Raw genomic sequence first — 12975 nt, 5'->3', positions numbered from 1 at the left:
ATGTTTACAGATTCGTCAATAAAGTTCCATAATTTCTGGAACAATCACGTTTTTACGCTACGGAAATGATACCGTGAACATGTATAATGAGTTTTATTATTGAGTTCAAATTTTCCTTCAGAAACGCCTGAATAACGTTTTTATTTGGAAATAAATTTATTTTTATTTTGTAAACTTAAGCCACGGTTTTCACTATATCTTTTCCAAATTGCATTTTTGGTACGTGAACTAGTTCAAAACTTCATGAACCTTATTCATAAACCAAAGGATGACTTGTGATTTTATTCATAAATTTTGGAATAATGCTTACGGACCTGTTATACGACGTGAACTGATTCATCTTAATCATGATATGATTTTCGTGGTTGTGATTTAGTTCACAAAATCAAAACGATCTGGAAACTTTCTCGTGAACTATTTTATGAAAAGTAATATTGCTAATGAATCCATTTATGCTCTGTGAGCTAAGTCGGGATTGCTAATAAATTAGTCACTATTGACGAATTTCGCACCAACTCGAACAAATGTTGGCAGCACCCTCTCAGATTTTAATGAAACTTTCTGTACATGAGAACTTTGTCGCAAAAAGCCACTTTGCATACTTTGCTTTTCCAAAAATGATACAGACTGTCTTTTGAAAAGGCCAAACTTTTTTTACCATTTTTTTTTCAAATGACTATAGTCTAAAAATGACAAATCCTACAAAAAATGTTGTAGGAGTGATTTTCACAAAATTAGTCAATTTTTTGAATAAAAATATTGAAAAAAATCTTTAACCTACACTGGAAAAAATCGATTTAAAAAATTTAAAGTCGATTTACAAAAAAAAACATTTTTATTTGGATGAAATTTTGTTGCATGATAGGTAATTATGTTCCCTACTTACCGTCAAAAATTCAAGTTGGCACATTCAAGGAAAAAAAGTTATTTGAAAAAACTTTTCCTAGTCAAACTGAATTTTTTTTCAGTGTATTTTTATCGAAAACTAAACCAATGAAAGTCATAATCATCTCAGAATCCATTTTCCCAGCTGCTAGTTGCCTGATGCATGCAAAAAGAATCAGTAACGAATTTGGTATATATTCATAACAAACTTGGATGAAGATTGGAAGACTGGAAGATTGGAAGACTAAAAGACTGAAAGACTTGAAGACTGTAGTTCATTTATTCCTCTCAAAACTGATAAATTTTATGAAACAATTGACAAACTTTTCTAAAATTTATTTTATGTCTGGTGGAGCAGCAACACTATACAAAAATAAAAAAAACTTGGCAAGCTTGTGTAGATTCCAGTCAAAGTATGAGTTAAGCGCAGAATGGCATTTTGTTGCAGCATCCCATGGAAAATGACCCTGTGATGTTATTGGTGGCACTCTCAAGCGAATGGCAAAAAGAGCAAGTCCTGCTCGCGACTATGGAAATACCATAACAAGTCCTCGAAAGTTGTATAACTGGGCATTGAACAAACTGATAAAAATATCACAAACTAATTTTCTGCTACATATTCACTGAACAGTTCAACAGAATGTCAGAAGAAATCTAAGAGCTGTATAATAACGCCAAAACAATATCTGGAACTCAAAAAATCCACAGTTTTGTGCCTATCCCTGGGGGCACAATAGAGACGGAAAGGTATTCTAATTCAGGAGATGAACCAAAAATATTTTCCTTGTATAGAAATAATCCAAAATAGCATGCATGAAGATAGTTTTAAGACAAATTTAATATATAAAAATAAATAAATAATTATGTAAAATTCAATACATAATGTTGTGGTGATTATTTCTTTCTCTAATTCTTCTTCAGTACTAAACAAGAAAATAAAAAAAGTAATAATGGAATATTTGTTTAACGACATAAACTCTTTTCAATGATATTCTTGAGTAAGGGGTTGCATACCTTTCAGTGATAAAAATGACAAGAAAGTTTGAATTTTCGTAAAGGGATAAAGCAGTAATATAATGAAATCAAGCTTATAATACTTTGGTAGTACATTTTTCAGTAAAATAAACAAGCATAAGTTTATAAAAAAAATTGATAATTGGCGGAGTTATGGCTTTTTCCCCGAAACTTTTTTTTTATTTAAGAGGTTTGCGGTGATCACGATTGGAGACCAATAGATCATCTAAAATCTCAAAACGCAAAAAATCCATTAGTATATGAGTATTCCTCGTACCTTAACTATTAGTTGTATAAATAATAATTTTTTCCTGGATTCGAGAACGTTTTTAGTAAAAAATCGCGGTTTTAAGCTCTAAAAATTGGGTTTAAAAATTTTTATCCATGGAACAAAAATTTATGAATATAAAAGGAATCGTCAAAGTACGAGAAAAATTAATCACGATCAATTGAAAAAAAATAAGAAAATTGATTGATCAGTTTTTCGGCAATCGTGATCACGGAAAAACCATTTTTGGTAAAACGACATTTCGAGATAATCGAGTTTAAAATTTCAAATTACCACTGCTCTTGGTAGACGAACCGCGCTTGAAAGCGCTGTAACTTTCGATCTATTTTTAGGTTCTTTATAAAAATTTGGGAAAATATTCTCAAGGAGTTATACTTTCAGATAAAATCATAAAAAATTTCGATTTCATGAAAAATGAAAATGTGGTTAACCCCTTAATAAAAATATGCTTAGTTGCTAAATTAGACAATATCTTCTCACAAACTGAGTTTTATTGGATTCTGAGATGATTATGACTTTCATTGGTTTAGTTTTCGATAAAAATACACTGAAGAAAAAAAATCAGTTTGGACAAGGAAAAGTTTTTTTTTCAAATAACTTTTTTTCCTTAAAAGTGCCCACCTTGAATTTTTGACGGTAGGTAGGGAACATTATTATCTATCTTGGAACAAAATTTCATCCAAATCAAAAATGGTTTTTTTTTTGTAAATCGGCTTTAAATGTTTAAAATCGATTTTTTTCAGTGTAGAATTTTTGTGAAAACCACTCCTACAAAATTTTTTTGTAGGATTTGTCATTTTTAGTATATAGCACTTTGAAAAAAATTGGTTATAAAGGTTTGGCCCTTATCAAAAGACAGTCTAGATCATTTTTGGAAAAGCAAAATATGCAAAGTGGCTTTTTGCGACCAAATCTTCATGTACAGAGTTTCATTAGAATCTGAGAGGGTGCTGCCAACTCTGAATACGATTTGACGCAAAATTCGTCTATTCTCCATTCGTGCTCATGAAATAGCTCACAAAATTATAAAATACGTATCTCCATTCACGATGTATTTCATAAAATATGCTATATTGTGCATGATCGCAATATTTTTACATGAATAATTTTTCAGAACTCAAAATATTATTCATGGAGTCACAATACTCGGAACATGACCAGACAACGTGCTCGATGTTGTGAAAGCCTTCGCCATACGCACACAGATTAGCATGTAGTAATTGGACATGAGAAGGGACACCATGATACTGTGTAGCTTTGTCGGTCTCTTAGTCCGCTTTTGTGTGCTGTTTAACATCCTCTTTTTCCATGATCTTTTCTTCACAAAGTTTCACACTCGTTTCGAGCATTTCCATTGGCTACTATTGAATTCCATCCCGATCTGACTTTCGGTTCCGGAGTTACAGATTGGTTAGTGCGGTGACATAGGAATTTCCCGTCTATCTGTACCATCATAATACTTTCTTGGCTTTTATCAAACTCTTCATTCGCGTTTCTAACGTCGCGTACTGTCGTTAGCTAGTTGGTTACCCGTCGACTCAGAAGGTCTTACACGCGGCGGCCTTCGCTGCGTATTCGTCTGAACACTCTTTGTCCCACCATGAGTTGGGAAGCCGTCCACGAGCGTCTGGTACGTGTATGATTTGAGCTTCGCGCTGTCGAGAATCAAGCTAGCCAGGAACCCGTACTCTTCCTCTGGAGAAAGCCCTTGTATGGACTCAATTTTGCCGGATGTTGAGGATTTTTTTTATTCATTTCGTTTATTTGATAGATACAAATGCGTTAGCTTGGCGGTGCCAAATTCTTTTGTCTTTACATTTTGGATATCTTAAAACTACAATGCTGAATTTTTTTTATGAAAGAGAAAAAGTTTGACAGCTATGTTAAGACTAGAAATAAGATTCTATATACAAGAGAGGGGCAAAAGATGTTGAGGATTGTAGCTCTTCCAACCAATATTTCATGTAAGGTCATACAAAACCTTGATTGTATTCGGTGGCCCTGAGCCGTTAGCAATAGTAATTGCGATTGGCAGATGGTTGCATGCAATCTAACCGCTGCGATGTCGAGAAGAAGGACAAGTTCAAGGCGCTAGGGCGTGCTAGGGGAACCGGAATCCGTGACATTTCACCTGTGTTCAACATGGTCATATTTAAGTTGTCACAGAGCTCGAGGCGTGAGGTAGATCTATTATCGTCTTGAAGGCAATCCCATGCCGTACCGTAGGAGTTGAAATCACCTAAAACTAGCCTCGGTGCGAGGAGTAGTTTCGCTACACATATCGCAAATCCGTCGATGGCCAACCGAGGCTCTAGGAGGAATGTAGGTGGAAGCCATGCAAAGATCTTTGCCTTTTATTCAACTAGTTTGGCAAGTGACAACTTCAATGCCTGGTGTCGAGGGAAGGTTGATTCGATTGAAAAAATAGCACTTTTTGAATCCCATAAGTCTTCTCGATCCAAGCGAATAATAAAGGGCGAACATGAAATTATTGCGACACATTCAACAGGGCATAACTTTTTTCCATTGGGTAAAAATCAACCAAATTTTGCAGACTTTCTCATTGATGTGTATTGTTTACATGCTGTCAAACTCGAAGTCGTGTTTTTCGATTCAACGAAAATGGAGGTGAACCAACGCGAGTCGAGAGAACAAATTCTTTCCAAACTCCTGGAATTTCCTGACCTGTCGCACCGGCAGTTGGGAAAAATGTTGAACATTCACCATTCAACCGTCTCCAGAGTGTTGAAGTGGTTCCAGGAGCGGTTGACGTTGGACCACGGCAAAGGAGCTGGAAGAAAACCGGGACCGGAGAACAAAAAGACGGAGGGAAAGGTGAAGCGGATGATTAAAGCAAATCCCAACGTCTCAAGCCGTGATTTGGCTAAAAAGATCGGCATGTCGCAGAGCTACGTCCAGAATGCAAAGAAGAGAGCTGGACTACATACATACAAGGTACAGAACTTCCCAAACCGCGATGAGCGGCAACAATCGACGGCTAAAACTCGGGCACGGAAGCTCTACGAGAAGATGCTGACAAAATATGGCTGCTGTGTGATGGACGACGAAACGTATATAAAAGCCGATTTTAAGCAAATTCCGGGGTTGGAGTTTTTCACCGGCATGAGCAAGTTCTATGTGGACGACATTTAAGAAGAAGAAAACATCGAAGTTCGTCTCCAAATATCTCATTTGGCAGGCCATCTGCTCTTGCGGACTGAGGAGTGAGCCTTTCGTGACAAAGGGCACAGTAAATGGCAAGATTTACAAATCTGAGTGCCTCGAGAAGCGCCTTTCGCCGTTCTTGCAGCAGCACGACAAAACTCCGCTATTTTGGCCAGATTTGGCATCATGCCATTATTCTAAAAGTGTCCTGGAGTGGTATGAGGCCAATTCTGTCCATTTTGTTCCAAAGGACATGAATCCGCCAAACTGTCCGGAGCTGCGCCCGGTGGAGCAGTACTGGGCAATGATGAAGCGGGAACTTCGGAAGAGCAAGAAGACATTCAAAGACGAGAAGGACATGTTAAGAAAATGGAAAAAAACTGAGAAACTGGTACCGGATAACACTGTTAAGACTTTGATGGATCCCGCATAAATGTATACCATATGCCAACAATTGCATCAATCATTTCAAAACCATTTTCAATATGGTTCGTTCAACAATAGATTAACCATTGCCTAGTATAATATCGAACATAACCAGTGTCGTTTTTCCATACTCGACCGTACAAACAACGGGTTGTTAAGAACAGTCACTATACCAAAATGTGCTGTTTTCCGTATACATTTTGACAACATACCATTCAAGAACCATACAGATTATGGTGGCATGCATATTTTAGGTCTAGCGATGGATAAAATACTAGCTGGAGAAAAAAATGTCTTCCCCTTTACATTTCAATTCTATCGATTGATGAAATATTATTTTGCTCTCGCCATCTGCTGAAGAATGCTTCGTCGACACTAAGTGGACTGACACTTTATCCAATTGAGCTATCTCCGTAATATTGTAAGACGAGAATTTTTGACCATCTTAAACTACAGATTTTTGTGAGCAGGGTAAACAGATATACGAATAACAAAGCCCACCAGAGCAATACTAACCTCTGACGCCAAAGGACAATGTAGTATACAAATCTCCAATATAGGATACACGGAAGGTATTGGAAATGGTAACTAAAATGGGTATGGTAGTATAACAGTTCAATTATAATGGTGAAATATATCAGTAGTATTCCCAATATGGTGAGCATTATACAAATGGTTTGGAAATGGTTCCGAAGATTTCTGGAATGGTATTTATTTATACGGGATGGCATCAAGCGAAAATGCGTTCAATTTTACACTCAATGCTCCATCGATTAACTTTTCTTTTGATTTTTGAAGTAAATATATGTATAAAACTACCCTAAAATTTTGGTTTGATTTTAAACATTATAAGAAAATTGGTATGACATTTTCGGTGTAGCAATAATTTCGTGTTCGCCCTTTATTGAAATCGTGAAAGTTGAGATGTATTCCTGAAGTAGGCTATGTTTCTCATTTCAAGTTATTTAGTAAAATTTTAAATGAATCGATTGCGGGGAGAAAGCTTATTAGGATGCTTTTCAGAAGGTCAGATGGTGGGGCATGTTGATGTCTGGATTTGTCGTTAGCATCTGCCGATAGGCTTTGAGGGCAGACATCAACATGCCCCTCCATAGCTCTATTTACTGCCAAAGTCTGGCGGCGACTGAGTTAGCTAAGGGGGCAAACAGTGATAATAAATATCTCAAGCATTGAGCGCAGTCCACTGGACCTAAAAATAGATAACGAGAGAGATTTGGCCCGATCGATGAGAGGGAGAGGTGACGATCTGTGTATAGGATACATTGGGGGTCGATAGGTCAATTAGGAGATATTGGAGGCTGTGGCGGTAATCACGATACTGTTAGGAATATGTGATGACATTATCACAGTTCCTTGATGGCTGAGTGGTCAACGCACCCAACTAGAAACTGGGAGATCGCAGGTTCGATTCCTGCTTGAGGACATATCTTTTCTCAGTGTTTCCAATAAAAAGGTGAATTTTCACTGTTTTCTTCATTCTCACCGTTACGATCATTCATCTTAGAGTAAATGTTCCTATTTTTTCTATTGCTTCTAGGCACAGCAGAAGATGTTCCCTCCTGGGGTTCATCACTGTCGCCTTCGTCAGTAGACTTAGATGTTCGTAGGAGCTTAGATGTTCGTAGAAACCGGTGGCATAGCTATCTTTATCAGTTCTACAAATGATCGCTTAGAACGTCCCTGAAGGGAACGTTCAAGTTTCTCCTCGCGCTGTTTGCACACAGGACATGTCGGAAGATCATGTGGATTCCACCCACAGTAGAGAAGCTTTTCAAAATCCCTTCGTCAGGAATCATCAACATGATTCCCACTGCATCCCAACAAAACTTATGGTGGCTGAGTGTGGATTGCAATTAGTGAAGTTCATGACCTGCGGCACAAAATGGCGAACAAGTATACGAACCTTGTCAAAGAGGAGGTAATTGGAGAGAGTAGACCCAACAATAAGAGTCTGAGCGGACATTCGCTTTCTTCTCGTCAACTGCGGCTGATACTGAATGCAAACGTTTGCAGTACATTATCATCACTGGTTGAAGCATGGGGTCCTTTAAAATAGCCAACCCCATGTATCAGCAGACCCGCGCAAATCTCACTTGAATCGGCCACATTCAACCTGATTAGCTGGTACATATATTCTGTATTCCTTCGTAAAGGGCTCACCTTAAGGCGAATCATTGTCAAGTGGAGCCATTTTTGCACGGGTCTATTACCTACTGCGGGATGGTATTGGAGACAAGAATGGAAAATTCATTATTATAGCGATTCTTAACTTGTGAATGTAAAGGTACCTAGGCAGCTTATAAAAGGAAAAACACTACTGCTCCGCTGGTCGAATAACGGCTAACACGCATACACAAAAAAAGATGGGTGAGTAATGTCAGAGACATAACCGGAGTGAAGTAGACAACGCTTTAGGCTTTTAATGCGAATGCTACAATTTTGAATATCTTCTGATAGGTTGTATTAAAACCAGTTATTTCGTTATAGAATGATGATACGTGAAACATTTTTCAAGTTTGCTCTGAGGACTGAGTATTTTAATTTTCCTCGTATAGTGTAAAAATGCTCTATAACCTCGTAAATAATTTTTGCGAAGCAACTCATATCAAATCATCAACGAAAGAACCAAAGAGCACACGCCAGTTCACACTTCAATGTACACACCGCAGTGCTCTCTGGAACGCGCGCCGTGTTGAATTTATCTGAACACGCACCTGACGCCTCATATAAATTAAAGAGCAAAAGAGCGCACCAAACAACCCCATCGCCAATCAATTTATTAAGGTTCAAAGAACATTCGGTGAGCGTCCACACGAATTGAACGCTTGATAGTATGCGTTGGAAAAAATGCGTTCAACTTTGTCACCGGTTTATCCATATAAAGGCTTTATTAAACTCTAAAGGAAGATTATCAGGATTCAAATCATGCAAAATAGTTGGTAGAAAAACAATTGACTGGGGGGAATGGTGCTTTTGAAAAAGTGGCGGTGATTTTTCGTCACACCAACACACCGTCCTGGGGTACGCAACACAATTGCGTAGTGAAAAAACCACAGCCATTTTTTCAAAAGCACCATCCCGGCCGGTCAATTGTTTTTACACCAACTATTTTGTATGATAATCTAATAAATCGACTGATTTTCTTCTTTTGGAGTTTAATGAATGCTTTATAGGATAAATCGGTGGCAAAGCTGTACACAATTTTTCCTACGCATACTACGCAGCGTTCAATTCTAACACATGCTTAAAGAAAGTAACTTGAGCCTTAAACTCCTGTTTTGCTGTGGTGTGTCATCATTTTATCTTCTGTGTATGCATAAAACTGGCACGCCAGTGCATCATTGGAATGAAATGCTATCAGCGCCTGGCGGCAGTCATAGGATATATTACCTACTACCGAAGAATGCGAGTTGGGAAGAAGTGGCAGCACTGGTGAATCGCCCGGACGTGTTGTTGTTAACGTCCAATAGTTTTTCAGTGATATACAGTATCTTCAAAGGAAAATGAAGTCATCCGTTTCAGTATGTAGATTTTCCTGTTGAGTTTACGTGTTAGTAGGTTGAAATATCGCGAGAAAGTGTGATTTTGCATAGAAATTTATCGTCACAACATTGCCATCGAAGTATGTGAAGAAAGACGCAAAAAATACGCCCGTTCGTTCCGCTTAGCGACTGCAGCACCGTCTGGGCCAGAGTAGCTGGTGCAACAATTTCACGGATGGAGGCGAATTCTTCATAGAAATCTCATGAATTTATTTATTCAGAGCTGATGAGATCGTTTCATGTCATTTTTCAATGCTTGTCTCCATAAATATTTCTCTTTTTGTAAATACGTGCCAGAATCAAAAATATTTTTCATTCTCAAAGTGCGAATATATTGCAAATATCCGATTGATATGTGGATGTATTCGCGAAGCATATGGTATATGAAGCCAGCCTCAGAATGTACGTGTAGGAACAGGCATTCTTAAAATGGGTCATTGGATGTACAGTAGAGCTATCGCCTTTCATTTCCAGGGCTAAACAAGTGTACATTTATCGATGGAAACAAATATATCAATACATAGATGCAGATAATTTTCTTCCATAAAAGCACTGCCGAACAGTGGGAAATGGATTGTATACACACACCACCGAAGAATGCGAGCTGACATGAAACGCAGCAGCTGCTACGTCTACAACGTCAGCACACAAACCAACGAATTTTTCTTATGTTCCCTTTTTATCTCTGTCGCGGTTCATTGAATGACAAGGAGGCAATCCTAGTAAAGCTTGCTGCTTGTACCAATCATGGATCAGATAATTACTACTATCATAAAATCCATTGTTTACGTTATTTTTAGTAATTGTACATTATACGGAATTGGATACAAATCTCGTCAGAATTGCTATTCTGTTATCTACTTCGTATTGATTTGAAACATGCCATGCAAGTGTTGGTACCATTCGACGTTGAACGAACAGTTAGGTAAAAAGGACAGCGCCGAATTATCCCTTGGAGCGATCCGACTATGCTTCCGCCAAAATAAACCTATCTTGACATGCTTGTTGTTAGAATATCCTATATAGTTCCAAGGCATGGTCATTTTGACCTCCTGCTATGAAGTATTATCAGCGGCCACTTACTATGTTAAACTCATCACTAGGTACCTACTTCCCGCAACGACGACATCATAATCTACCTCTCTTATAACTATCCGCAAACAGCACTTACGCAACAGACAACCCTCTTGATTCGCGTTGTCCTCACTTTATCAAAACCAGTTACCTCTACTATTTCAATATCAACAATATGATGTTCCAACATAGAATATTATTAACAGTTTGATTAGCTTTCAAACAATCTGTACCTACTACAGCCTGGTTCCAAAGATTGTATACAAAATAAACGTATAGGTATGCAGAAAATTGTTGTCATTCGAAATTGGCAATTTGTAGTCACGACAATCAGCGCACTTAGCTTTATTGAAGAACACTGATAAAATTTCCATTTTAGCAAACAAAGGAATTCCACAAGCGAAGAAAAGTGTTCAGATGGTATATGTACGTATTCGCGTATGTTGCTCACCTTTGTGGTAGTACCGGAATCTAGCCGAAACACTTTTAACCTTTAAAATCTTTTAGAAAGGGTTTTCTCGACGTGTGACGAAGTACAATGTGAAGCCACACATAAAATAACTAATATTGAATTAATTGAATTAATCAAATGTTCATTGATATAAACCGCGACATCCGGTTGTCCAATTTTTCGCAACGGAAAATAAAATATTGAAGTATCTCATTTCACTGTATTCCACCCGGTTTCGAGTATATCGATATCCACAATTCTGAAACAAGCCGAACTTCTATCATAAACAATTGGGTAATTGCGCCTTCTTCGTCCGACACTTTCCAATATTCACAACAGCACTTTTCCTTTTCTTACAAACATATATTTTTTTCTCTCTCCAGAGGACAAACCGGACTACCCGTTGCCGACGTTCAAACCGAAAGACACGATCATCAACCTAGGCGAAACGGCGCGCTTCTATTGCGAGGCGTTTGTGGGAAAGCTCGATTTGCCGGATGCGACCAATAAAATCGTGTGGATGCAGATGTTCGACGACAAGGCAACGTCCATACTGGACGCGAATCAGTTGAATGTGACGAGGTACATAAATACACTGCCGCTTATGCCGTTTTTGCTAGATCAGAACCCAACACCGCCTCCAGTCCCGCATCACTTGTTCCACTAAAATTATTTGTCGAACAAAGCAGGACTAGCTGTACGCACCACCGGTTGGGTTCTGTATCAAATGGAAGCGACATAACGAGCCATTTTAGTTTACGACTATTTACTCGAGTGCTAAAATAGTTCTGTTTTGTTTTTAGGGAGGATGGTCAAATCATCGGATCATATCTGTCAATACCGAACATCAAGCAGCATCACTATGGACGCTATCGGTGCCAGATCACGTCCGGCAATCTTGCTCGGCCACTGGAGTTGAGCGTGCTACTCTCACCGGCCCAGGTAACGGCCGTCGAAGAGTCGGAATTCGAATTTCTCGCGCTGATAATCATCTCTGCGGTTGCGCTCCTGCTGCTGATAATGCTGTTCGTGATCTGTCGCCTCGACACACGGAAGGATCAGCACGACAATCGATGTTCGGCGCAGTTTATCGCTGATAACGAAAGCGTGTAGAAACTAGCTTTAATAGACTGTTGTAGTCCCATCTTCATTTCAAAACAAATCCTATTTATTTCAATCAAGAAAGGGCTATAAGCTACAGCTGTAACTTATTTGTTAAACAATCCTCAGTACTACACGTTTGTTTGGCAAACGTTGTCAATCAACTAAACAAATCGGTTCGCGTTGTAAATATTTCATTCTAGTAGTAAGGCAAACACCCAAACGGGTTTGCACTATTTTCGTAGACGATCGAATCGTTTGGTAACCTTTCGTTTCAATTTTCACGGTAAAATAAAGATGGGAAAGCCATTTATGAGACTGACTTTTGTGATTCTGTAGGAGTCTGTCCTTCTGTCTACACTGCCAGCGTAATGTCTAGACAGTGTCTGTGACAAGAGGGCATTTTAAAGAACCTCAGAGCTTAATCTATCTATATAATGATCATACAAGTGTAAACTGTTGTTATACACGTTGAACGTCAAACGAAAGTGATGATAATAGAACGAAAATCGGCGTATGTTGGCTTCCGAAAAAAGAAACATACTAAAAGTAGTATTATTTTAATTGTTGTATGAATGAAACTCAACATTTAGCTAAAAGCAATAACAAATTATGCGATACTATGCATTAATCTTTTTTAGTTGCAGAAAGGTATTCCATTTAAGTAACTCGAATAAAATTTCGATGATAAAATTATACCAGTGAGCAAAAAGCACAAATTGGTCGTTGTTTCGTTCCTGAACATTCCTTTCTATTTCAAACATAGTTTGAATCTAGTGTGAATCAAAACGAAATCCTCAGAAAGATGAATTTGAGCAAAACACCATTTTCTGTGTCATACCGTAAGTTGTACGATCATATTGCGCTGATGTTTGGTAAAGACAACGCAGATTTTTACCTCTCTCATTTGTAATGTAAAATAATAACAATAAGCTGTTGTGTAATATATTTGTAACAGATTACATTAAAATAAATTATTATAGTTGTATTACTCTGATCGATGTGCG

At 38.1% G+C, this 12975-nt stretch overlaps 2 protein-coding genes across 3 annotated transcripts in view; one reads left to right on the top strand and one right to left on the bottom strand.

The window, feature by feature from the left end:
* LOC131683775 (acetylcholinesterase) overlaps window positions 1-11254 on the bottom strand; it is a 403722-nt gene extending 392468 nt beyond the window's left edge. For both annotated transcript variants that reach the window (XM_058966068.1, XM_058966062.1), the window contains exon 1: window positions 10868-11254. The gene's annotated coding sequence lies outside the window, so the exon portion shown is untranslated. The remainder of the gene's footprint in view (window positions 1-10867) is intronic.
* LOC131683780 (fibroblast growth factor receptor 2-like) overlaps window positions 1-12965 on the top strand; it is a 164929-nt gene extending 151964 nt beyond the window's left edge. Inside the window, exons 4-5 of the mRNA XM_058966075.1 lie at window positions 11251-11449; window positions 11671-12965. Of these exons, the coding sequence (XP_058822058.1) occupies window positions 11251-11449; window positions 11671-11980 (509 nt within the window). The 3' untranslated portion in view covers window positions 11981-12965. The remainder of the gene's footprint in view (window positions 1-11250; window positions 11450-11670) is intronic.
* Window positions 12966-12975: the final 10 nt, after the last annotated feature.

This window comes from Topomyia yanbarensis, chromosome 2, assembly GCF_030247195.1.
Source record: "Topomyia yanbarensis strain Yona2022 chromosome 2, ASM3024719v1, whole genome shotgun sequence".
NCBI classification, from domain to species: domain Eukaryota; kingdom Metazoa; phylum Arthropoda; class Insecta; order Diptera; family Culicidae; genus Topomyia; species Topomyia yanbarensis.
The sequence above is the reverse complement of the archived record's forward strand: the minus strand, read 5'-3'. Positions and strand labels throughout refer to the sequence as shown.